The sequence below is a fragment of the Rhineura floridana genome, chromosome 13 (assembly GCF_030035675.1).
Source record: "Rhineura floridana isolate rRhiFlo1 chromosome 13, rRhiFlo1.hap2, whole genome shotgun sequence".
Classification (NCBI taxonomy): domain Eukaryota; kingdom Metazoa; phylum Chordata; class Lepidosauria; order Squamata; family Rhineuridae; genus Rhineura; species Rhineura floridana.
The window spans coordinates 6,564,304-6,590,553 of NC_084492.1; the positions used below are offsets into that span (position 1 = coordinate 6,564,304).

The following is a 26,250-nucleotide window of genomic DNA, read 5'->3' on the forward strand; positions in this document are numbered from 1 at the left end:
GTAAAATGAAGTGCCAATACTCATATCTTGTTCTTGATTGTAAAATGCCTGTCCCACCCCTCCCCTTTTCCTGTGTCCCTTCTCTATTGAATTTATGATGAACTTTTAATTAAAAGCTGATAATAAACATCAAAAATACATAGTAAAGATCAAAACATTTAATATATTATAGATTATATTTATTACTTTGAGTTATAAAGAATTAAAAATTAATGGCCACCAATTAAACAAAATGGCCACCAAGGGGTGTGTGGCATAGCACACAGTGTCTACCGTGAGTGTGTGGCAGAGCTCAAAATGAGAGAGAGTACAGAAATTGCTACCAGGGCCAATTTAAAGTGTTAGTACTAACATATAAAGCCCTAAATGACTTGGGAACCAAGTATGCAAAAGAGCACCTTTCCCAGTATCAGCCATGTCAGACTGTTTGATTGGCAGGCAAAGCGTGGTTGGTGGTACCACCACTGGCGGCTGCCCAGTTGACAGTGACCCGTAACGGCCTTTTCAGTAGTGGCTCCCCATTTGTGGAATGCCTTCCGCAATGATGTGCATCTGTATCCATCACTATTGACTTTGAGGAGGAAGAGCTGGACCAGATGGGCCTTTGGCCTGATCCAGAAGTGCTGCTCTTTTTACAGAATTAGGCAAATTCCTGGAGGATATCATTGGCTACTAGCCACAATGGCTATGTTCTACCTACACTATCAGAGGCAGTATATCTCTGAATACCGGTTGCTGGGAATCACAAGTGAGGACTTGAGTGTTACTGCAGTCAGGTTCTGCTTGTCGGCTCCCCATGGGTATCAGGTTGGCCACTGTGAGAACACAAAGCTGGACTTGATGGCCCATTGGCCTGATCCAGCAGGCTCTTCTCATGTTTATATGTTCTTATTTGCTGAGGAATCTCTGCATGGTGTTGCAGTAGATGATTCTGGAACCTATTCTAGGGTTCACAAACAACCCATAGAGAGGTCAGGCCTAAAGGGTATCCAGTATAAATTGGAAGTGGGCATCGTAGAACATACCCAACATTGCCTGCACACTGCAGAGGAAAACTGATATGGAAGGTGAGCTGTCTTTTATGAGTCTGTCCACTATTGTTGCAGGAGGGCAGCTAGCAATGCAACAAAGGGGCTGATGGGAGCAAGAAACATAAATACAGGTAGCCTAATTTATGTAATTATATGAAACACGAATATAATAAAACACTGGTGTTTTTTTTTTTAAAGAAAAATAAAGGCCCCATGCTTGTCAGTTATGTCAACAACACCTTTGCCATCATTGACCAAAACAGTAGAAGATAATCCTAGAAGTTTGTTTCTTAGTGAGCAACTGGGCAGAAGCCTTCCTAAATTCTTTTCCATATATCTCAGCAAATAAAAAGTCAAGAGATTGATTTTAGAAAGGAAAAAAAAACATTAAAACTCAACATTTTGGGAAGGGTCCTGCAATATCCTGGCCACTTTACAGCTACGGCTCTGCATGACTCACTTCCAAGGAACCCTATGGGCCCTTAAAGCACAGTTTTAGGGTGCCCACATGGCCTACTTTACCGAGGGAGGTCCTCTATTTGAAGCACAATCTGCTCAAAGTCTGGTTTAAAGATAAAGAACCCTAAGAATGGAGAGCATCAGCGAGGTCTTGAAGTTGCCCATCCACAGTGAGCACCTGGGCAGCAAACTGGGCAGGCACACAGGTCATATAATCAAAGTCTTCCTCTCTAAAGGTGAGATGTATTATATAGCTGCTTAAATTATAGTAATTATTTCTATATTAATAAATTAGCATGTGCAAATATATGCAAATCCATGTCCTCTTTCTTTGGGCGGTACACAAGTGGCCGTCTGAACACAGTTTGAGCACCATTGTTTGAAGGACTTGGCTCCTGAAGGACCCTCTTCTACTACACTTCCAGCCACGTTGGTCTGATGGCTGGGAGAACATGTTGCATCAGGCACCAGGTGCTCCCTCCAACTGGGAAAGCACTGCTAGAAGCCAGGTGTGCACCAGGAGGAAGGAGAGACCAGGTGCTCCCTGAGATTACATTAACTAGGAGGGACAGCTGGGGGTGATAAGAGTCCCTCAACTGACTCTGTTCAGCAAGTTCCATGCTGCGTTCAGCCACCTGAAAACAGTAAACTGGTTGCTCCTGTTCTACCTATACAGGAGGAAGTCCTTAGTGCAAAGGTTTCTGCTGGGGAGATAAAGCCAGCCACTTTGTTGATTATGCAACTGCACAGAAGGTACAGAGTGGGCACTTACGTTTTGCCAAGAAAAGAGGACCAAAAAAAAAAGACAGACTTGCATAATGTGCATATGCTAATATGCGTATGTGTAGATGCACATTAAGAAATAACTGTGATAATTTAAATAGAGACACACAGTATTAGCAAGAGTCCTCTGTAGACACATGTTTTACATACACACATTCTAAGGGTCTTGTGAATTAGGATCTTTAGACATTGGCAAGAGTACGTCTTGGCAGATTTACCCAGTAATTTACACTCACACAGATCTTAAACATGGGGATATTTATTGAGCATAGACACACAGAATCAAAATACACACATTCAACACTTCAGTGGGTAATAGCTCAGCAACAAATCATGTCTATTAGTATCAGTGGGGATGGCTCAGTAACAATATGCATGAGGGAATTAGCTACATACAACGAATCATGACCAAATTCACACACACTTACACACAAAGGAGCAGGAAGGCATAAGAGGAGATTGGGGGGCGCTGAGTTCAGCACAAATGAGGAAGGCACTCTAGCCTGCCCTTTTCTCTCCCTCTGGGCTCGCTTTGCAGACTAGGCCTCAGTCATGCGCAGCTGGGCAGGGAGGATCAGAATATGGATTCTGAAACACAGTCACACAGAGTCAAAGATAGTCAAAGGCAGAGGGAGTAGTTGTGGAGGCTACAGTTTGTAGGGAAAAGGACGTCCAGAAGACAGGATTTTGTTGTTATGTGCCTTCAAGTCAATTACGACTTATGGTGACTCTATGAATAGTGACCTCCAATAGCATCTATTGTAAACCACCCTCTTCAGATCTTGTAAGTTCAGGTCTGTGGCTTCCTTTATGGAATCAATCCATCTCTGGCTTGGTCTTCTTTTTCTGCTCCCTTCTGTTTTTCCCAGCATTATTGTCTTTTCTAGTGAATCATGTCTCCTCATGATGTGTCCAAAGTAGGATAACCTCAGTTTCATCATTTTAGCTTCTAGTGATAGTTCTGGTTTAATTTGTTCTAACACCCAATTACTTGTCTTTTTCGCTGTCCATGGTATCCGCAAAGCTCTCCTCCAACACCACATTGCAAATGAGTTGATTTTTCTCTTAACTGCTTTTTTCACTGTCCAACTTTCACATCCATACAGAGATCAGGAATACCATGGTCTGCATGATCCTGACTTTAGTGTTCAGCGATACATTTTTGCATTTGAAGACCTTTTCTAATTCTCTCACAGCTGCCCTCCCCAGTCCTAGCCTTCTTCTGGTTTCTTGACTATTGTCTCCATTTTGGTTAATGACTGTACCAAGGGACTGATAATCCTTGACAAGTTTAATGTCCTCGTTGTCAACTTTAAAGTTACATAAATCTTCTGTTGTCATTACTTTAGTCTTCTTGACGTTGAGCTGTAGTCCTGCTTTTGTGCTTTCCTGTTTAACTTTCATCAGCATTCATTTCAAATCATTACTGGTTTCTGCTAGAAGTATGGTATTGTCTGCATATCTTAAATTATTGATATTTCTCCCTCCAGTTTTCACACCTCCATCTTGGTCCAATCCCAGAACTCTATTGGTATGCCATCTGTTCCTGGTGATTTGCTTCTTCTAAGTATTTTAAGAGCAGCTTTCACCTCACATTCTAAAATTTCTGGTTCTTCATCATATGGTTCCTCCATGAATGAATCTGTCATCCTTACATCTCTTTTATATAGACAGGATAGAGAGCAAGATATACTGTTTCTAGCCCTGATAGGCAATCTAGAAAAAAAACTGGAGTAAGTTGAGACTCCTGGGCCACGCAGAGAAACAGGAAATGCAACAGGCAGGTCCTGAAATGGCTTCTTGGATCTCTGATTTGGCTAGTAAAGGCCCAGCAGAAAGTGGGAAAAGTAGTGGAGCCCTGAAAAGTGCCCTTGGGGCAGCTTCAGCAAGCAGGGACCTCTGTTTCAACAGACAGGGGTCCAGACATACTGAAGGAAAAGGACACAAGTCAGACTCCTCGGTTTTGGCTGGCTAAGTGATTTAGCAGGATATTTCCAGTAGAGTGATATTCAGCAGGGTGGGTGACCAAGACCGAGAGCCCAGAACAGCAATTCAGCAGGTGATTTCATAGTGGAACTGGGCAACCAGAACAGAAAATGGCTCCAGGAGTCCAGTGTTTATATCTTTCTGGATAAAAGCCTCAATGGAGAATGCAGAATTGATTGGATCAGGCAGGTGTTCTTCCTTACTTCCATATCTGTTATGAGTTGCATGGTCAAGGTAATGGGCTTTTACTTTTGTGAAGACACGTGGTGGCATTCACTTTTTAGCTAGCTTGATAAGATTTGAACAATGGGCTCCTCTCTTGAGGGCCAAACTCTTACAATTACTTTTGGGAATGCATTGATTGGCTTGCCAAAGGCCATGTCCTGTGCACATAACTGGCAATATCCTCTTGGTTGAAATGACTTAACTCTTTCAGCTACATTTTCCATCAGGTCTCAATCAGCCTGTTTGCAAAATGAACCAAACTGAAGCCATTTTAAAAACCATATAAGCTATGTTGGGGTGGAGTGTCTCTCAGGTTTATAGGCTCGTAGCCAGCCTGCCAACAACTGCATCTCACCCTGTGATTAGGTGATGTGTGTGCCTGCTCAGTCTCCTGATTCTCAGTTATCTGTTGATGGGCAACTACTTCAAGGCTGCTGTCCTCTCTTCTTGGGGTTTTTAATCTCTGAATACTACTTGGACCAGATAGCCTTTCCAACAGAGGGCTATCCTCAGTAATGTGGGACACACAGCCACCTTAGCAGAGGAAACATTCTGAACATTACAGTATTGGGGAGTTAGTATCTGTATGTTAACCCCCACTTCCCCTAAAGCAAGCATACCTATGGCACCTGAATCATTTAGACTAACCTGTGCCTCCCCCCAGATATGGTTGGACTCCCAACTCCCATCACCCCATGGCCAATGGTCAATGGTGATGGGAGTTGAAGTCCAATATCACGTGCGTGGCCGGCCACAGGTTAGCCACCTCAGGACAAAATGATTTTCGGAGGCAAAAAAATAAACACTCGCTACTTCAACAGTAGGTGCTGATTCCAGAACTGCCACTCTTCCTGATCTCACTTTAATAAGTCCTCCAACATTTCTGAGAAGGGCAAGAAGTTGCCTGCCTTGAAATCCCATGAGACCCCACCTGTTGTCAGCTGTGTTGTGTGCTGTGTGATGTTCTGGGGTTTCTCAGAAGCTTATAGAGGATTTCTCCCCAATCTGTCATGGAATGACAATCCATGACTAAAACCTGGAGCAGATTCACTGCCCCACTGACATTGGAGCCACCAGTCTCCACTGATTAAAAGAACTTCGCATGACTCAGGACCCCAATATCTCAAGAACCGCCTTTCCCCATACAAACTCCCTGGACCCTGAGATCAACATCTGAGGCCCTTCTCTGCATGCCCTCTATAAGAGATGTTTGGAGGGTGGCAACGAGAGAACTGGCCTCTTCTGCGGTAGCCCCCCCCCCGAATGAAGTCCCTAGAGAAGCTTGCCTGGCATCAACATTGTCATATTTTTAGTGCCAGGCAAAATGTTATTTTATTTTCTAGGGCATATGGGTAGTATTAACAGTCTGGCTCTTTCTGGTGTTCACTCTTATTTTCAGTGGGTTTGGATTTTCTATGTTTCCGTTGAGTTTAGATGAACACTTTTCATATATATTTATTATTTGGTGGATAATTTACTATGTAATTTTATGTTGTACCCCGCTAGCAAGCTCACACAGCATTGCAGACTAGTTCAGGGTTACTTTAAGCTCTGTATATAATAACACACATGACACGTTTCTTGAGGACTAGTTACAGTTTCTTACTTTTATTAACTCTCATCCAAGGAACCCAAGACCTCCCAAAAGCTGAGGGGTAATTTTGAAGAGATATCCAGATGCAGAGTCTTACTTTAGTGGGACCTTGTTATATTATCTCTCATCTGTGTATGATATGATATGCAGAAAACAGCAGAAGTTACAAAATATGGTTTAATTCTGTTGCAAATTGTATTTATTTTTTATGGTTGTTGTATATTATTACTATTATTTATTCAATTTATCAGTCGCTTGTTACCCAAAGGTCTCCAGGTGACTTACAAAAATGTTAAAAGCAAAAACAAAGATAATTTAAAAATGAAATAATAAAACAACAACACTCCCATGCAGTGACAGAAAGCTTTGGCAATATACTAATAACAGACAACATCACCTCTATCTATCAAAAGGTATCCTCTTTACCTGGGGCTGAAAAGATGACAATGAAGGCGCCAGGTGGACCTCACTGAGGAGCATATTGCACAGATGGGGAGCCACAACTGAAAAGGCCCTCTCCCTTGGCGCCACCCTCCCAGCCCCTTTGTAGTTTTGAAAAGTGGGGAAGAAATAAGTAAATCACTATGGGACTCTTTTCAGTTGTGTGAAGTGATAAATAAATGTAATTAACTAATTAATAACCACTCCCCTTTGTAATGTGCAAAGCAAGGTGGAAGAGAGCTCCCTGGACCTACTTCCTCTGGACTGTCCCCCAAAGAGAGCACTCTGGAAACCATCCAGGTGCCATTGACCATCGGTATAAAAATAACCCAACTCTTTCCAAAGTGGGCACTTTCACTGGGTCCTGCCAATTGCTGACTGTGTTATCAAGGGGCAGGTTTGCTTGTTCCCACGTAACCACTGGCTCTGAGCCACTTTAGCTCTGAGCATTCAGTATAAAAACGGTAGAGACCACTACCTGTTTTTACCAGCATTGTTCTCAGAACCAGCCACTATGGCAGCCTTGTGGTTTTTATCCTGCCTGGTGCTCGTCAGTGCTGCACAGAGTAAGTACTCACACGCCCATGCTCTTGGGCTCCATCCAGGGTGGAGAGCGAGGAGGCAAGCCCTTTCTAGGACGCTGTAACCCAGGCTTGGGTTAATCAAAGTCTCTTGCAAAGGCTTGGCAAGAGCTACAGAAATTAGCAGTGGGTGCTCTAGGTCTGAGGAGGCCCTTGGCAAATGAACTGCTGGTGGACCCCCTCTTAAAACAGCGGGGCCCCATCTTACCTGACAGCAGCAGAAGACGGCTGTTTTAGTTTCCCACAATGCCCTGAAGTATAGTCACTCTAGGGCACAAAACACAGGTGCAGTGCTAGACTGGGGGCACTGCAGGGATTTGAAATAGCACCTTGCAGGCTCAGCCGCCTAGCGCTGTCCAGACAGGTGACAGAGCAAGGATTCCAGCAGCTTCTCAAAGGCACCAGGTGCTGGGGTATGCCAGGCCTGATAGCCGCGTGGGTAACCTCATAGATCATAGATCATAGAATAGTGGAAGGGGCCTATAAGGCCATCAAGTCCAACCCCCTGCTCAATGCAGGAATCCAGATCAAAGCATTCCCAACAGATGGCTGTCCAGCTGCCTCTTGAATCTTTCCAATGTTGGAGAGCTGACTACCTCTCTAGGTAATTGGTTCCATTGTTATATGGGTTTAACAGTTAGGAAGTTTTTCCTGATGTCCAGTCGAAATCTGGCTTCCTGCAACTTGAGCCCATTATTCCGTGTCCTGCACTCTGGGACGATCGAGAAGAGATCCCAGCCCTCCTCTGTGTGACAACCTTTCAGGTACTTGAAGAGTGCTATCATATCTCCCCTCAGTCTTCTCTTCTCCAGACTAAACATGCCCAGTTCTTTCAGTCTCTCCTCATAGGGCTTTGTTTCCAGTCCCCTGATCATCCTTGTTGCCCTCCTCTGAACCTGTTCCAGTTTGTCTACATCCTTCTTGAAGTGCGGAGCCCAGAACTGGACGCAGCACTCAAGATGAGTCACATGTCCACAGCTTCCAAGAAGCTCCCATTCTTATATGCCATCATCTTTGTTTTATACTCCAGAAGACCTGGAGGTGGTGGAGGCTGCGTGTGGCCTTTTCTGCTGATCCAAGGAGGAGACCTGCCTGGCCCCATCCATGGGGCCAGTGAGTGGGCAGCTGCCCCCATGTTAGTTTCCCTTTTCCTCCCCTTTCCTTTTTTCCTTTTGTATCATGACTAGTAAGACTGTAAGCAGCCAGGAACTGTCTTTTAATATATGTACAGCACTTAGAAAATTCTTGGGGCTTCAAGAGTGCTAAATCGTCATCATCTAAATGCTTGGGGGGGGGGTCATTACCTGGCTGGTTCAGCTCTCCTGGGATTGTACCATACCACAATACAGGCAGAAGACCAAAATGCTTAAATGCTATGTTAAAACTCCTGCTTAAAAACCAATAAACATCAGGGAGAAGGTTAGTGTTTGAATCCCTGTTTCTGACATGTTGTCCTGACTTGCTAGCTGTCCATAGGCAGGGATCTGTTTTTTAAAACGGATGTAAGGAGCATTAGATCATGCCACCATCCTTGGGTGCATTTTGAAGTGATACAGGCCCCGGAGGATTGTATAGGGTAGCCATGTGCTCTGCTTTACAGAGGGCAGTCCTCTGTTTGAAGGTCTGTCAGGGGACAGTCCAGTGTAGCTGAAGGGTTCTCTGGTCCAGGTCCAGTTTAAAGACGTGTGTGTGTTATGTGCCTTCAAGTCGATTACGACTTATGGCGACCCTATGAAACAGCGACCTCCAATAGCATTTGTTGTAAACCACCCTGTTCAGATCTTGTAAGTTCAGGTCTGCGGCTTCACATTCCATGTTCCTATTGTGTATATCGTACAACTCCGGACTCTCCTTCCGCATCGGGGCACATCAGCCTCTGGGCTTCCTTTCGGCTTTGACCCAGCTGCATCATTAGTCACAGCGCTACTCGTACTTGTCCTTTGTTCTTCCCCAGTAGCTCGGTGAGTGCCTTCTGACCTGGGGGTCTCATCTTCCAGCACTATCTGTTGCATTTTGGATACTCTGCTCATAGGGTTTTCGTGGTAAGAGGTATTCAGAGGTGGTTTACCCTTGCCTTCCTCTGAGTCTGGACATATCTTAGTCTGGTGTCTCAGCTTTGACCATTCTGCCTTGGTTGCCCCTGCTAGGAATCTAGCCTCTTGGTCTAGACTCCTGACGGCATTGCTCTCAGCTTCTTCAACACTCTCAAACCCCCTCACCACATTAAGGTGTGCATCCTAGAGGAGGAGTTTAAAGATAAAGAGACATAAAGAAGGCAGAGCAGCAGGGGCTTGAAGTTGCCAGCCAGTATAGTGGCAAATTCAGCAGTACGATATCCCTTCATGATAGTCACAGCCACACTCCTCCCCCCTTTTCCCTGCTGGGTTGAGAATGAGATCCTAGTTAATACCTTCTCTCACAACAACAGATGTTCCTAGGAGTCAAGAAGCGTGAAAGGGGAGTGTTAGCTACTAAGAAGAGTCTTCTCAATGGTTTACTTACCTCCTTTCACTCTGATTGGCAGGAAAAGACAAGGAAGCATGTTAGAAGACTCCTCTCAGTGGTTTGTAAGATGCTGGAGACAGGGACCATGCTGGGACCCTGCTCCCAAAAAAGTAGGGGGACAAAGACCCCCTGAGGCCCCGGACAACTACACCCCTGCCAGCCACCATTTAGCACCTGGACCGCAGCAGACTAAGGAGACACACAGATCACCTTTTCAGAGGGCAACCAAAATGATCACTAGGTTGGGGCAGCTGCCCTGGGAGGAAAGGTTACAACATTTAGGACTTTTTAGTTGAGAGAAAAGGCGAGTAATGAAAGAGGTGTATAAAACCATGCATGGTGGGGAGCAAGTGGACTGGGAGAAGCTTTTCTCCCTCGTAATGCTAGAACCCGGGGACATCAAATGAAGCTGAATGTGGGAAGATTCAGGAGAGGCAAAGGGAAGTCTAAACTATGGAACTTGTTCCCCCAAGAGGCAGTGATGGCTCCCCACTTGGGAGGCTTTCGAAGAGGATGAGACAAATCCACGGAGGATAAGGCTAGCTATTGGTACCAGCCACAATGACCATGCTCCTCCTCTGTGGTTGGGCTTTTCTCACGTTTTTATGCGATAGGATTGCACTTCTGTTTAATTATACAAATGATGTTTACATTTCACACAATTTGATGCAAATCCGTCTGGGAGAGGCATTTCAAGGAAAGCAGCTGGCTCAAGAGCAAGACAAAGAGAGGACATTTCCTCTATACTTAAACTCCGGGCAGCTTCCACCACACACGCGCACATGCGCAGAGCACAAGCCATTTAGGAGCTTCTTTCTGCCCTGTTACTTCAGATGAAAGTTAGTGAGGAGCTGATCCACATGGGCAAGGCAGGAGCTTCTATGTTAGTATTCCTGCACTGAGCAGGGGGTTGGACTTGACGGCTTTATAGGCTCCTTCCAACTCTACTATTCTATGATTCTGATTCTAGCAGCTTGTCTCTGCCCTGGATCTTGTACAGAGGAGCCCCTTCTCTGCTTCAGGCCTTACAATTCCTCATGGAAACATCCTGCAGTCTCCTTGCCCAGCTAGTATCAGAAGGCTGCAACATGAAGTCTAGAACCTGGAAAGGGCCTCGCCTCACATCCTTTCTTGCTCCCAGGCTGCGGCGTCCCTGCAATCCATCCCATCATCACCGGCCATGCCCGCATCGTCAACGGGGAGGAGGCAGTGCCTGGATCGTGGCCCTGGCAGGTCTCCTTGCAGGTAATGGTGCTTGAGAAGTGACTGGGATCCTCTTTGCTTCATCGGTTGGTTGACAGTTCCCCTTATCAGAGCGTGTAAAAAATTCTAGGATACAGTCCTGGAATATATGAAATAATAGTAATAATAAAAAGATTCTAGCAGCCTTCACCAAAATTGTGCCCTCCAGGTGTTTTGGACTACAACTCTTCTCCGCCCCAGCCAGCATGGCCAGTATGGACTACACCATTTGGGAGCTCCAGGTTGGGAAAGGCTGGCCATAGCATTTCTGATAGTGTGTAGGATATGCATTTCCCTTGCTGCATAGCCAGGGCTGCACTCAACCAACCGTGCATTAAAACTCAGAAGGACACAGCATCCAACCCAGCTGAAACCTTTTTTGCAGATTAATTACTGCTCACCTCCTCCTTCTCCTCCTCCACCACCACTATCTCCTTGGAATATTACCTGTCCCTTTCCGCCCTCATCTTTGGTCTCTTCCTGCCCTCCTGTTCCCAGCTCCAGGAGACTTTCCTCCTGAGCCAGATCTAGAAGCAAACAGGGCCAGCCCTCTCGTTAGGCAGAGTGAGACGGCCAGCATTTTTGTTCAGTGGTAAGCAAGCAGAATCAATGTGTTGGAGGGCAACGCTGTATTCACCAGCCAGCCGGCCAGCCCTCAGGAGCAGGGCCGTCCCTTCCACTAGGCAGGCAGAGTGCGATGACCACCTCTGGCAGCAGGGCCTGAGTGGCGGGAAGGGGTTGGAGGACAAGGTTGCGTGTGCCATGCAGGGCCTGCCCTGTGCCATCTAAGCTGACGTGCTGCCCTCCACTCCAACGCAGTGGGGGATGCTGCGCTGTTGCCATGGCTGACGATGCAAAATTTAGCTGCCCATCCAGCTGGCTTCTGGCTATGGAAATCGAATGAGGCTGCCATCTGTCATAGGCACCTAGGAAGCTGCCTTGTAATGAGTCAGACCATTGCTCCCTCTAGCTCAGTATTGTCTGCACTGACTGGCAGCCACCTTTCCAGGGTTTCAAACAGGACAGTCCCAGCCCTACCTGGAGATGCCGGGGATTTGAACCCGGGACTTTCTGCACGCAAAGCAGGTGCTCTGCCACTGAGCTACAGCCCCACCCTGCATGAACATAGGAAGACAGTTTCCTCACACCGAGCAAGAAGACCATTGGTCCACTTGGTGTCTGCAGTGACTGGAAGTGGCTCTCCGGCCTTGCAGGCAGGGATCTTTCTCAATCCTTGAGGTTCTGGGAGCTGGGACCTTCTGCGTGCAAAAACATGCTCTAACCACTGAGCTGCAGCCCTTCCTCATCTGCCCTTTGTCTCAGGCAGGAAAATTCCGTGGGCCAGGCCTGCTCAGGAAGGGCAAAGACCAGTCCGGCTGGCTTCAGCATGTGGGATGGGACGGTGGTGCCATCTTGCCACAGGCAATAAGGTGTCTGGAGGGCTGGACCTGACTGGGCCCGGCCACCTCCCGAGCCAACTCTTTGTCCATGTGGCCACTGTTGCTCATCTCTACTCTGACTGGTAGCAGCTCTCCAGGGTTTCAGGCAGAGAAAGGGCTTCCCCATAGCTGACCCCAACCCTCTTCTCGTTGGGTCTCTGAACATCTCCTTGTCTCGGCTCGCCTCGTAGGAGAGGAGCGGGTGGCATTTTTGCGGCGGATCTCTCGTCAGCGATCGCTGGGTGGTGACTGCCGCCCACTGCGGGGTGACGTGAGTACAGAGCTTCTCTCTCTTGCCGTGGGGATATTAAGACATATATATGGCAGGCTGTTGTGGGGGAGCATATGTGGAGGCAGGATGCGCACAGCCGAGGCTAGCAGATGTGTCAGCCACATTTGGTCAGGGCAAGGGACTGAAAGATGTATGAGGATCAGCGGAGGGTGGCCCAGTAGGGCAGATGTGTCCCTGCCCCACCAGCCCCCACCTGCCTGCCTCCCTACTGCCTTACAACTGTCAGGGCAGGGATGGGGGCTGGCCCCACCTACTGTTGCTCTCCCTGTCTTCCGTTTTTTGGATTCTATTTCTGTAAATTGCCATGGAGATACAAAGACATGAGAGTACTAAATGCATCCTGACATAGGATAGAGACACGCTCCGTGCTCTGCCAGTTCCAGTGTGTCTCCACCTCTCTCTTCTGAAAACGGGGACACACGACGACCCCACCCCTTTTTACTGCAAAACCTGGTGGGAGCCACTTGAGTGCCCTTTTTTTTCATTGAGCTTTTGCAACCGATTGGCAGATCAACCCATTCCCCCTCTAGGTGTGGCTAACAGAGATGCTTTGCTCTAGGCGACTAGTGTGCTCAAAGCCATAGCCTTCTAATGGCACCTTAATACACACACACAAATACACACACATATCTTTCATTAGTAATGTTTATTTTATAAGCAAAGCCCTGTTTATTTTAAGGATATGTATATATTTTATAACTGCTGGTATTGCACAGTGGGGAGGAGACCCTGGCTGGGAGTCCAGAGTCTGGGAGTTCAAATCCCCGCTCGTGTCTCCTGGGTGTCAAGGGCCAGCTAAAGATCACCCCACAGGGAGTGGCTCAGGGGTTACGTGCCCTGCCACCTATGCAGCCGTGGGCAAGCTGCAGAGTCCCAAGGACCCTAGCTCAGGGGCGTCCCTACCGGGGTGCGGAGGGTGCGGCCCATACCCGGGTGTCACCATGAGGGGGGTGACACCCAGAGCCGCCCCGCACCGTTGCCCAGCAAGGCTGCGCCGACTCCTCCTCGGGGGCAGGCGGGCGGACGAGAGCGGGAGCTGGAGTAGCGTCGGCGGGGTGAGGGAGGCGCGCCGGCGTTCCCAGGCCTTCTGCGGCTGGGTGCCCCTCCGGTGCACATCCTCCCAGGGGCATAGACAGGGTGGCTGGCCTTGAGTGCGTGCGCGCAAGCCCAGCCACCTTGTTCATGCTCCTGGGAGGGCGCGCACCGGAGGTCCGCACCCCCTCCCCGCACTCCCGCTAGTGACGCCACTGCCCTAGCTGCCCCCCAGCTGGCAGTTGCGGACAAGGAAGGGGCTGGCTTGTGCAGCTGTGGCAAGCTGAGCAGGCCCTAGCCAGCTGGGGAGGACTAGCCTCAGAGGGAGGCAATGGTAAACCCCCTCTGAATACTGCTTACCATGAAAACCCTATTCATAGGGTTGCCATAAGTTGGGATCGACTTGAAGGCAGTCCATTTCCATTTCCATATATTTTATGTATGAATTTTCATGGTGCCTACTTCACTTTTAAAGGCAGTTTGGGGTGCTTTGTTTTAATCTGCAAACGTCTATGGGCTAATGCAATAAATGCTACTCCGTTCACTGGCAAGGATGCATAAGACGAGGATCAGGCCAAAAGGAGCCCCTCTAGTCAAGCATCCTGTTCCCACAGTGGCCAACCAGTTGCCTCGTGGGGAACCCACAAGTGAGACAAGGGCACTCTCCCCACTTGTGATTTTCCATAACTGGTATTCAGAGGCATTCTGTCTTTTTGAGGGGAGAAACGATGTGGGTGGGAGGAACAGAGTGCTTCACTTTTCTTCTCCTGGCTGTTTTCCCACTCCAAATTGCTCTCCCCCTCCCATATATCAGGAACTCCATGGGGAGGACAATTTGGAGTGATGAAATGGCTGGTAGAGTAAGCTGATCCTCCACTCAGAATGGGGCCTGACCCTAACCCTGAAGCTACCTTCAATTTCAAAATAAAAGGCCTCTGGGACCTTATCTCATGGATTTGTTTGTGCTAGTGAGCAAGGCTGTTACTCCAGTTTCTCGTTTGTGGAGACAGCAGACAGCTGTGGGGTTGAACGTCAGGATGAAATGCAATCCAGAGATAACTACTATATTGTTTTGAAAGCTGTTTGTTTGCTGTTTATTTGAACACCTCTTGTTACCAAATTTTGCATGATAGTTCCTGAAAAGAAGTAGGTTTTTGGCTATGTTTGGATACAGTTGGATGCCATTTTGAATCAAGATGCCGACTGGACCATTAAAAACTGGACTGATTTTAACCATGGATTTCAAAACTACATTGATTCCTTGATTTCTTAGAATTTCTGAGCAATGGTGGGTACGAGGCTGCTAGTTTATTATAAAGGCCCCCCAACAGTGTTGTTGTCAGTTAAGATTAGCATTCCAAGAACTGAATTGCTACATCAAGGGAAAAACACTTTTTTAAAAAACAAGCCAACAAAGCCAATTAAAGTATTAATCAAACTTATTAGTCGCTTTTCTTCATAAAAAGTAAACTTTGCAACACCTATCATGCAAGATCAAAGCAGAGCTCTTTGGAATCCCTCAATTGTCTTAGAAGATAAAGCTAGCTAAACCTGAGCTGCTGAACGGCCCAGCTCTAAGGTCTTCCAAACACTCCTTTCAAGACCTTGCCTCCTTTTGTCTGCAAGCTGAACAGATCATGGCCTTTACTCTCATATCTGGGCCTCTTTTCTGTGTAGTGCAGAGGTCCCTCATAGATTCTTGTGTGGCAATGCCAAACCCTGCTAGAGCCAGTTTCTTCAGCTGGGGCCAGCTGACAGCATTTGCTTGTTTTCCTCAGGACCTCCAACGTTGTGGTGCTTGGTGAACATGACCGCAGCTCCTCTGTGGAGAATATACAGAAGCTGGCTGTGGAACAGGTGGGTAAAGCAGCTGGAAGTCATCTTAGAGGCTCATGACCTATTTATTATTGTCCTGATTTGCTTGCACAGAGCTTTGGCAGAGGTTAGACTATGGGCTTATCCACATGGGAGCATTACTTTGTACTAATCACGCTGTTTTTAACCTCCGTTTTCTATTTGCACTGTCCACAGTAAGGGCTCAATGGCACTGCAAACACTGTGTTTTCTATTCATACTGAGGGGAAGGATCAAGTTTTTTAATTACTACACCATCTAATTTAACATTGCCACTCCCTCTGGTTACTTGGCAACTGAGCATGCTCACTTTGTTCTAACAGTAGGTTTCATTGGGGGGGGGGAAACCAACCTGAAAGTGTGATTATTTGTATTTTTCCTGGTACAGTACAGCAGAAATACAAATCTTTGTTTGATCAGTGTAATGCATTTGTGCACAAGTTAGGGAAAAATAAGGCAACATTTGCAGCAACATAAAAAAGGCCAGCAGTATGGAGAAAAGCAGCTAGAAGTTGTTTGTCAGCCCACAGGAAATAAAATTAAAGAAGGGAGGAGGAGATAGTGGGCATGGAGAGGGGAACAATTGACACACCCACCTAAAAGCATTGGAGCAGAGCGTCTGTAAGCACTAGAGATACGGAGTGAAGACTTTTTTTTCTTCCCTTTTCGCATTATCAGGGGATTGGGTTAGTACGGATTTACAGGGGGGAAACTGCGTGATAGCTTCTGTTTGCCAGTAACATCATGTGAACCATGTGAATTAAAAGGAGATGTGAGTAGCACCAAACACACAGTAAATCACCATGTAGGTGAGTCCTATCTCTAGTCTTTACTGAGTATTTGTTCTGATTTATTTGTGGAGCAGTTATATGACAATGAGCATTCATCCTGCATTCACCCTGATTGGCTTGCATCTTCCCATTAATCGTCCCACACTTTTCAATGTATTTTCCCATCGCTTTCCTACCTGCCAAAAGTGTGTGCATGTTTTTAAAGTGGATGTGTCGCATAAGGGTGACAGAGCACTTTATTCAGGCAAACCTAAATTGCCAGGCGTGCACATGAATCCCCCTTGCAAAATAGTCTGGAGCCACCCTAAGTGACTTGTTAGGTTCCTGCAGGAAAGAAGAGGTGCTGGGTCTCTGTGATTTCCACACCGTGAACCCCTTCAGCTAGGAGAGAGGAGCTGGGGAGAAAACCTGCCTGCTTTTGAGGTCAAGCCCAACTTCCAGAGTTTCAAAACAAGGGCCAGTTAGTGTTTTCCTTTGCTTCCCCTTTTCCATACAGTGGAGCGAGCTCATTTCCAGACCGCTGCTCCTGACTCTTTATCTCAGGAACTAGGCTAGAGAATGGACCCCTTTTCTTGTGTCACGTGGTCATCAAGCCATGTTGCTGGGTTGCCATCATCCCTTGAGGCTGCAGGAAGGGAGGGCCCAGGAAGTGTGTGTGTGTGAGCACTGTCTGCAGCCTTTTTTGGCCCTGTGGCACAATGACTGCTGCACAAGGGCTAGTAGCAGGACTGTGTGTCTGTGACAGATCCTGGTGATCAGATGCAACGGTGATGGGCCAGCAAAGAAGTATGGGTGGGAAAACAGGAATGCTTTGATGAGGCCTTCTTTTTCTGAGGGGTAGCCAATTCAATCTGTGGCAACAAATGCATCAAAGGGCAGATCCACACCATAGATTTAAAGCACATTTAAAACACATGACTTCTCCCTAAGAATTCTGGGAATTGTGGCTTTCCCTTCACAGAGCTACAAATTCCCAGTCCCCTTAACAAATGACAGTTCCCATGATTCTTTGGGGGAAGTCGTGTGCTTTAAATGTGTGTTGGATGTGCTTTAAATCTATGGTGTGGAAACAGAGAAAGAGGCTTGTGGCATCTTAAATGCTAACACATTCATCATGGTATAAGCTGTGGACTGCATTCCGCTTCATCAGATGCATGAAGTGTTGTCCTGAGTTGTTTTTTGGTGATGGTGGTGGGAGTTGTAAACAATGAGACCAGAGGAAAATGAAATGCAGAAAAGTGCAGACAGTGAAAATTATATTATTAACAGCAGCTATTCACAAAACAATTGTTGATACACAGACACGCACTCAGGCATTGGTAAGCCAATTAACTTATATCATGTGCTGAAAAATTATTCTATTTCAGATCAAACCACACGTGATAGCATTGAACCGTTTGATGCCTTGTAATTCAGGTTGCGACATGAAACTACTGAATTACAATATATCAATACTATCACTTGTGGACTGAATATAGAGAAAGTATATTTAGCGCTTCAGATTTCTCTTTATTTTATTTTTATCTATTTTATCTTATTTATTGCATTTATATCCCACCCTTCCTCCTAGGACCTCAACGTAGCATACAGCCATGGTTCTCCCCCTCCCAATTTTACCCTCACAAAAACCCTGTGAGGTAGGTTAGGCTAAGAGACAATGACTGGCTTAAAGCCACCCAGTGAGCTTCATGGCTGAGCGGGGATTTGAACCCTGGTCTCCCAGGTTGCAGTCTGACACTCTAACCACTATACACCACACTAGGCCTCAATGGTATAAGCGTTTGTGTGCTGCATTCCACTTCATCATACACATGAAGTGTTATCCTGAGTTGCAGGTATAAATGCACATGTGGTTTTTTGCTTTTTGGTGGTGGTGGTGGTAGACAGTGAGGTCAGAGGGAAATGAAATACAGAAAAGTACAAACAGTGATAAATTCCCAGACAGCGATGGTATTTCCAAGCAGTGTCCCATCCAAGCACTAACCAGTCCTGACCCTGTTTAGCTTCCGATATCAGGTGTGTTCAGGCCAGTATGGCCATAGATCAGCCTTTCCCAACCTTTGGGTCCCCAGATGTTGCTGGACTACAATCCCCCTCTTTCCTGACCATTGGCAATGCTGGCTGAGGCTGATGGGAGTTGTGGTCCAACAACATCTGGAGGCACACTGGTTGGGAAAGGCTGCCATAGATGCATGTGTTAACTGGCTTACCAATGTCAGAACGTTTGTGTTATCAACCTCTGCTTTTGTGAATTACCACTGATAATTGCATAATTATCACTGTCCGTACTTAATCGGCAGTTCATTTCCCTCTGACCTCACTGTTTACAATCCCTCTCCCCAAACCACACACATATATATACAGTAGCTGTAACTCAGGATAAACGTCATGCATCTGCTGAAGTTGGCTGTAGCCAACAAAAGCCTATGTCGTGATAAATGTGTTAGCCTTTAAAGTGTTCTTTCTGGTGAGACGCCTCGCTCTCCCGCTTGCAGCACCCACCATCTCTCTCTGGTCCATCAGGTCTTCACCCACCCCGAGTGGGACCCTGTCTCCATCAACAATGACATTGCCCTCATCAAGCTGGCCGCCCCTGCTGAGCTGACGGACACTGTGGCCCCCGTGTGCCTGACACAGAGCGCAAATGAGTTCAATAGTGGAGATGTTTGTGTCACCACTGGCTGGGGAAAGACGCGCTACAACGGTGGGTCTGCTGTACCGCAAGGAAAGAGCTGGAGGGGGCTGCTTTTTGCCCATTTTGGGCTGGGAGAGTTGCATTGGGTGCAGGAGGTGGGGCCCCCCTGGACACTGAACATCCCCAGCGCAAGTGCCTTTCTCAGGTCCACTGATGGGGAGGTAAACAGTAGCAGTCCCTTTACTGCAAGGGGGGAACCTCATGCCCATGAGCCAAATGCGGCCCTCCAGACCTCTCTGTCTGGCCCTCAGAACTTTCCCCAGGCTCTGCCTCTTCCTCAGTCACACCCCCTCACCAGCCCCATTTTGCATCCTCCTGGCAAAAGTTTTGCCTGGTTGGAATTTGTCTTTGAACTCTGCAAGTGCCTGGATGGAGGACAGAGAGGGGAGTGTAGAATCCAGCCCACCGTAGAAAGTTAAAATTTACACGACTTCCTCTGCCTCCCTTTGCCTCTGGCCCAGCCTAACACAAACAGTACTGTAGTGGCAAATCCAGAAGTGCAAGGTCCCTTCATGATAGTCACGCCACACCCCCTCACTTGCTGGCTTCCTCTCCGGCATCATCTCGACTTTCCTCAGTCCTTCTCATGTGAGCCTTGTCCTCTAACGACAGGTGAATGGGGAGTGTTAGCTACTGAGAAGAGTCTTCTTTCTCTCTGATTGGCTTCAATAGCAGGAAAGGACAAGGAAACATTAGAAGACTCTTCTCAGTGGCTAACACACTCCCCTTTCATGCTGATGAGCTCATAGGACAGTGAAGACATAGGACCCGTCCCTGAAGACTGCTGGGACCTGGCTCCCTAAAAAAGTAAGGGGTCTAAGCCCCCCCCAAGACCCTGGACAACTATACCCCTGACCACTAGCATGTGGTCCCTGGCAGGTTGCCCAGAAATGAACATAGAAAAACTTCTCCATCCACTTAGTGCACCCCCCCCCCAAAAAAACTAGGTTACTGTGAAGTGAGCAGTCATTGCGCAAGTCAGTGGGAAATCCTTCTTGGCTCCCCTTTCCTTCAAACCTTGCTTTCCAAAACACCTTGTTAGGAGGGAGAAAATCTTCTGTGGCGATTGGGGGCCAGATATTTTACTCCAAGCAAGGAAGGCCCCACATCTGGTTGGCCGCTGAGAGAACAGGATGTGGGACTAGATGGGCCTCCATTGGCCTGATCCGGCCTCTGGGCTCTTCTGGTGTACCTCCCAGGCTGTACCAAAGCAAGCAGTAGCCAGTGCTGTTTCGATCCTCTTTCCTGCAGCTTTGACCACCCCCAACAAGCTGCAACAAACAGCCCTGCCCCTCATGTCCAATGAGCAATGCAAGCAGACCTGGGGCAGCAACATCTCCGACCTGATGATCTGCGCGGGGGCAGCCGGCTCCTCTTCATGCATGGTGAGTGCAGGGGACCCTCTCCACTATCCCTGAAATGCTCCTCTACCATATCCCTACTTTTTTTGGAGGAGAACATCAGGCATTGGCACCCACAGAGAGGGAGGGGGGAGAAATTCAGTTGGGTTTACACTTCTGTTTGAAGTACCAGCTTGCACTTCCCAGGAAACTAAAACGCAACTATCCATCAAAAACCACACTTTGGCTTTTGCCACGCGGCTCTTCGACCAAGAAAGTGTGCATAAAAATACATACACTCATGAAATAGCATACACAATGCATTAAATTAGGCAAAAATGGCATACAAAAATGTGTATATTTGGAGAGGTGTGCACTAAAATGCTGACAAATTTTTGTGAGGATTTTCCCCCCTAAAAAGTAATAATGGGAAACTGATGTAGAAATGTGATGAACTAAAAACGGAAAACAGTGAGAGAAACCCAAATTAACATATTTGTCCGTCTGTACCCGTAGGGAAGGTTACTCTGTTGTATGTGATGCCTTGTACAAAGTCAGCCCATGTAGCTCAGAAGTATCCACGCTGCCTGACAGGGACCAGATGCAGCCTTCCCCAACCCTGCCTGGCAGTGGCTGCTGGTGGCTCCGTGGCAGCCCTTGGAACAGCTCCGTCAAAGTTCAGACTGTCCCCTGGAGTGGATTCGATGGCCCCACTGACATGGAGCCCCCAGCCACCCCTGCAATTGGGAGATACGTGCGATGTTGGGGGTTGGACTCGATGGCCCCTGCCAACTCTGCTATTCTATGATTCTATGTGTGAGGTGGCTGCAAAAAAGGCAAATGCTATATTAGGCTGCATTAAGAGTATAGTTTCCAAATCGCGTGAAGTATTCGTTCCCCTCTATTCAGCACTGGTTAGGCCTCATCTTGAATACTGCATCCAGTTCTGGTCTCCGCACTTCAAGAAGGATGCAGAGAAACTGGAACAGGTTTAGAGAAGGGCAACAAGGATGATCAAGGGACTGGAAACAAAATCTTATGAGAAGGGACTGAAAGAACTGGGCATGTTTAGCCTGGAGAAGAGAAGACTGAGGGGAGATATGATAGCACTCTTCAAGTACATGGAAGGTTGCCACACAGAGGAGGGCCGGGATCTCTTCTCGATCGTCCCAGAGTGCAGGACACGGAACAATGGGCTGAAGTTGCAGGAAGCCAGATTTCGACTGGACATCAGGAAAAATGTCCTAACTGTTAGAGCCATACGACACTGGAACCAATTACCTAGAGAGGTAGTGGGCTCTCCGACACTGGAGGCCTTCAAGAGGCAGCTGGAGAGCCATCTGTCGGGAATGCTTTGATTTGGATTCCTGCATTGAGCAGGGGGTTGGACTTGATGGCCTTATAGGCCCTGTCCAACTCTACTATTCTATGATTCTATGTGAGGGACTGAACACAGCACCTTCTTGCATGCAAAGAACGTGCTCTACCACTGAGCTACAGCCCTTTGCTGGGAAGCTGAGCAATGTGATCCCTCCTCATGCTGACTACTTGGGAGTAACTGCCACATCAACAGTAGCACTCAAGTTGCTGATGCAGGTTAAAAAAAAATTCATGGGGAGCAAAACATCTCCCCCCAAAACACTGTCAGCTTTCTAAATTATTGCCTGCCTTCAGCATTAATTTGATACAGCGTTGCATGTTTTGAAGTAAATAAGAAATCTAAATGAAATGTTAGTGAGCTCTAAAGGAGTGTGAGAAGAGAACTCGCCCTGCCTTTTAAAGTGTTTAAAGGGTGGCACAGATTCTTGTGTAGCTTGAGCTGCCACCGTTTGTCCTGACAAGGTTTCTGTCCCTTTAACTGGTGCTTGATATGCAGAAATTCAACATTCCCCTCACCGCCTCTCTGTGGTAAGAACAGCTGGAGCTGTTGAACATAGGTACATAAGAATGTAAGAATCTGCCTTATCCCGAGTCAGGCCACTGGTCCATCTAGCTCAAAACTGTCTACACAGACAAGCAGCATCTCCAGGCTTCAGGCAGGGGTTTCTCCAAGCACGACCTGGGACCTTCTGCATCCAAAGTAGATGCTCTGCCACTGAGCTGTGGCCCATCCCCTTCTTACTAACCCCTCGGCTGTCAAAAATTACAGGAGTCAGTAAAAAGATGACAGACGAGTTATGTGTATTTGTCCTGGAGGGGTTGAAAAAGCCCATGCCTAAGATTCTTTAAAAGAGAGCCAGTGTGGCGTAGTGGTTAAGGTGTTGGACTACGACCTGGGAGACCAGGGTTCGAATCCCCACATAGCCATGAAGCTCACTGGGTGACCTTGGGCCAGTCACTGCCTCTCAGCCTCACAGGAAGGCAATGGTAAGCCACCTCTGAATACCGCTTACCATGAAAACCCTATTTATAGGGTCGCCATAAATTGGGATCGACTTGAAGGCAGACCATTTCATTTTTCAAGATTCTTTAACATTTACTCATACGTCCTGTTTAGCAAAGGTCCCATGCAAAATTAATTAGCAGCTTCCTCCTTGCAACTTCGGCTCCTCCTATTGCTAATTGTTCCTTCCTGTGGGGAACAGAAGCTAATTAATTGGGGGATGGTATTTTGCTATAAAAGAAAAATGAAAGGAAATCTGTAATTAACACCCCACATGCCTTCAGGGAACCAAAGGTGATTAGTGATCAACTGCTCCTTAGTTAATCTTCCAGCTGCACTGGACAGGGAGCAAGAACAGGAGCAGAAATTGCAAGAAAGAATCTACTAATTAAAGTTACAGTAGCTCTTAAAAGCCTCAGTATCACGTTGCCAGTCCATACTGGACTGATAAGCACTACTATTTATTTTTACTGCAAAAACAAAAATAGCCACAGAACTGAAGGGGAGGGGAAAAAGCCAGGAGGAAGACACAGAAAACCCTGAAAAGCAACAGTGGCAGAGACCAGGGGATTCTCAAGAGTCCCTCAGAGTGAAATAGAACATTCTAGGAACAGAATATTTCCCACGTCATCTGCCATTTGTCCAAGGGTTGTGAAAGGTGGGCATGGGAAAAGCAGGGAGAAGAACATGAAACTGTACATCAACTTTTATAGAAGGTGCAAAAAATCCCAAAAGATTGTCCTGGCTCCAAAAAAAAAAAAAAAGCTGGTGGGAAAAGAGAATTAGGGCAGAAACCTAGGACAACTCACCTACCCCAAAGACTAAGCTGCTAATCTTCTGCTTGCAGGGCGACTCTGGCGGACCCCTTGTGTGCCAGCAGGATGGTGTCTGGAAATTGGTGGGTATTGTGTCTTGGGGCAGCAGCCGTTGCTCAACCACCACCCCTGCTGTGTACGCTCGGGTCAGCCACCTCCGCGCTTGGGCTGAGGAAACCATGGCCAATAACTGAGCGGCCTGAGCCGAGGGAGAAGGGACAAGTGCAAGGGGATGAATAAAGCCTGTTTTGCCTTGTGAGACCAGTCTTATGATGCCCTGTTCTTGCTTGGCCCCTCCTGCCACACAACACGTTCTAATCACAGGCCACACCCTTTTGAAGCAGGGGCTTAAGAACTCCCCTTTGGAGCATGGCCCCAAGACCCTCCTGCACCAGCACTGCCCCGGAGAGCAAACATGCTGCTGTGTGTGTGTGTGTATGTGTGCAAATGTGTGCATGCACAAGTATGTAGTGCCTATGCATGTGACTGCAAATGGACTACCATGTGGCCCTCGGAGAGGTGACAAATGCTCAATGAGGCCCTTGAGCAGAAAAAGGTTAGCCACTTCTGCCCTACAAATTCCCTATGGCTGCCTCAGGAGAGCCATGCCAAAACAGCCTGGCAACCCAGAAAAGGCTACATGAGGCCATGCGTGTGACCCCATTTAGGAGCACAGGCAGCTGCCTTATATCGAGTCAGACCATTGGTCCGTTTGGCTCAACGCTGCCTCTACACTGACTGGCAGCGGCTCACCAGGATTTCAGGCAGGGGTCTCAGCTGGCTTAAAGTCCCACAGAACAGGCCCGTCCAATGCAGCCAAGTGTCCTACCACTCTCTCAAGCCTATTCAGGACCACTGAACAGCTGCCCTCATAACGAATCAGCAGCCCTTCAGCGTTGCAGGCAGGGATCTTTACTACTCCTGCAGATTGAACTTGGGGCCTTCTGCATGCAAACAGGCGTTCTACCACTGAGCTACAATCCTAGTTCCAAAACCACACCTCAGGTACTGTATTTGTACGTGTCCCACAGCGAGGCTGAATGGCCAGCCGTGTGATCGCTCATGAAATTTGGTGGCTTTCAGGGCGTTCAGTGGGAAAAGTTCCTGTCTTGTGGTCAGACGTCAGTGCAGTGGTTTTTCACACAATGGTCAATGTGCTTACTTCCAGTGAGGTTCCTGAATTAGACTGCAAGCTGGAAAAATCGTGCTTACACAGCGATTGAATTTGCAGGCCGAGATAGCTGCTGACCAACTAAAAAACCCCCAAGCATGATCCAAGCCACTCAGAATCATAGGCATGTAGGAAGCTTGCTTTTTACTGGCAGACTCTTGGTCCATCTAGCTCAGTATTGTCTACACTGACTGGCAGTAGCTCTCAAGGGTTTCAGACGGGTCTCTCATAGGGCTACCCAGAGATGCCTGGGATTGAACTCTACCACTGAGCTGCAGCCCTCACCAATTGATGCCAGGGACTGTAGAAGAACCCCTCAGGCTGCAATCCTGTGAGAGTAAGTGAACGCAGTGGGGCTTACGTCTGCGTAAACATGCATTTGATTGCACTAGCCACTTGACTCCTCCTAGCAAAGGCAGACAGGGGAGCCATGTCCGACTTTTCTTGCTAAGATGAGAATGGACTGTGGGAGTTTGGTTGGTGATACACGCACACACACACTCTCTCTCTAAAACTTGTCTTTCTAGGGCAGGTTTAACTCATTCATTTATGGCAAAAGGAGATTGTCACCCCAGAGGGGAGTTTGGTACGTGTTCCAGATGTTTAGGGGGGTTGCCACTCAGAGCCACCCAAGTTACTGGGATTCTGGAAGGGGGGAGGAAGAGGAGGAGTTAGACTTGCTGCCTGTTAGGAACTTGATCTGAGTCAGTAGGGATTCCTGGCTCCTGTTGACCCTGGCAATTGCCCCATCACCGTACATGCACACTGTCTGTGTGTGTGTCTGTGTGTGTGAATATAAAAAAGGAGTGAGAGTGGAGTGTAGGAGCTGCATGTTGATGAAACTTGCAGGTCAAAACAGGATATTAAAGAGCAGAGCCCCGCACGGAAGGCAAATGCCACATGGGGCAAATTCAAAGCACTGAAGGTACTCCGGGTCTCGCAGCAATGAACCAGAGTTACTGCCTCAGAGCACAGTTCTTCACCCTTGTGTCCCAAGATGATGTTGGACCACAACGCCCCTCATCCCTTGACCAGTGGCTAAGCTGGCTGGGGTTGATGGGAGTGGTAGTCAGAGAACATGTGGGGACCCAAAGCTGGAGAACAGTCCCTTGGAGGAAAGATCTGATCATGCTAACCACTGAAAAACAGGCATTTGCCTATGTTTTGCAGCCTCTCCATTGGCGAGGCCAGGGCAATTTGGAATATAGGAAGCTGCCTTATACAGAATCAGGCCATAGGTCCATCTGGCTCAGCTGTCTCCAAACTGACCTGTGGTTGGCCATTGCGAGAAGAGGATGTTGGACTAGATGGGACATTGGCCTCATCCAGCAGGTTCTTCTTATGACCTGCAGCAGCTCTCCAGGGGTTAAGACTCATCGTCCTACTTGGAGATACTGGGAATGGAATCTTCTGCCTGCAAAGCCCCCCATGAAGCTCTGGCTCTTCCCTTAAGTTGCCCGCCCTCCACCCAAAAACGCCCTGACTTCTGGGGACAGTCTCAGGTCTCACACACAGGGGTAGCCCATTATTTTAGTTTTCTTCTTTGCCAACCTGGTGCCCTCCAGATGTTTTGGACTGGAACCCTCATCAG

The 26,250-nt window shown here is 47.6% G+C and overlaps 1 protein-coding gene across 1 annotated transcript; it reads left to right on the forward strand.

Annotated features, from left to right (window-relative positions):
- Positions 1-1,620: 1,620 nt before the first annotated feature.
- On the forward strand, positions 1,621-23,760 carry LOC133369380 (chymotrypsin B-like). The gene is made up of 7 exons (XM_061594654.1): positions 1,621-1,726; positions 10,705-10,850; positions 12,478-12,557; positions 15,389-15,467; positions 18,779-18,959; positions 20,202-20,335; positions 23,521-23,760. The coding sequence occupies exons 1-7, from the start codon at positions 1,621-1,623 to the stop codon at positions 23,680-23,682; spliced, it is 888 nt and encodes a 295-aa protein (XP_061450638.1). The 3' UTR covers positions 23,683-23,760.
- The last annotated feature ends 2,490 nt before the right edge of the window (positions 23,761-26,250 follow it).

Bases quoted from the DNA above. Each gene is read 5' to 3' on its own strand.
- LOC133369380 (XM_061594654.1), top strand. From the start codon at position 1,621: ATGGAGAGCATCAGCGAGGTCTTGAAGTTGCCCATCCACAGTGAGCAC. The intron at 12,558-15,388 runs GTGAGTACAGAG...TGTTTTCCTCAG, and splicing joins GCCGCCCACTGCGGGGTGAC to GACCTCCAACGTTGTGGTGC. The intron at 15,468-18,778 runs GTGGGTAAAGCA...CTGGTCCATCAG, and splicing joins AGAAGCTGGCTGTGGAACAG to GTCTTCACCCACCCCGAGTG.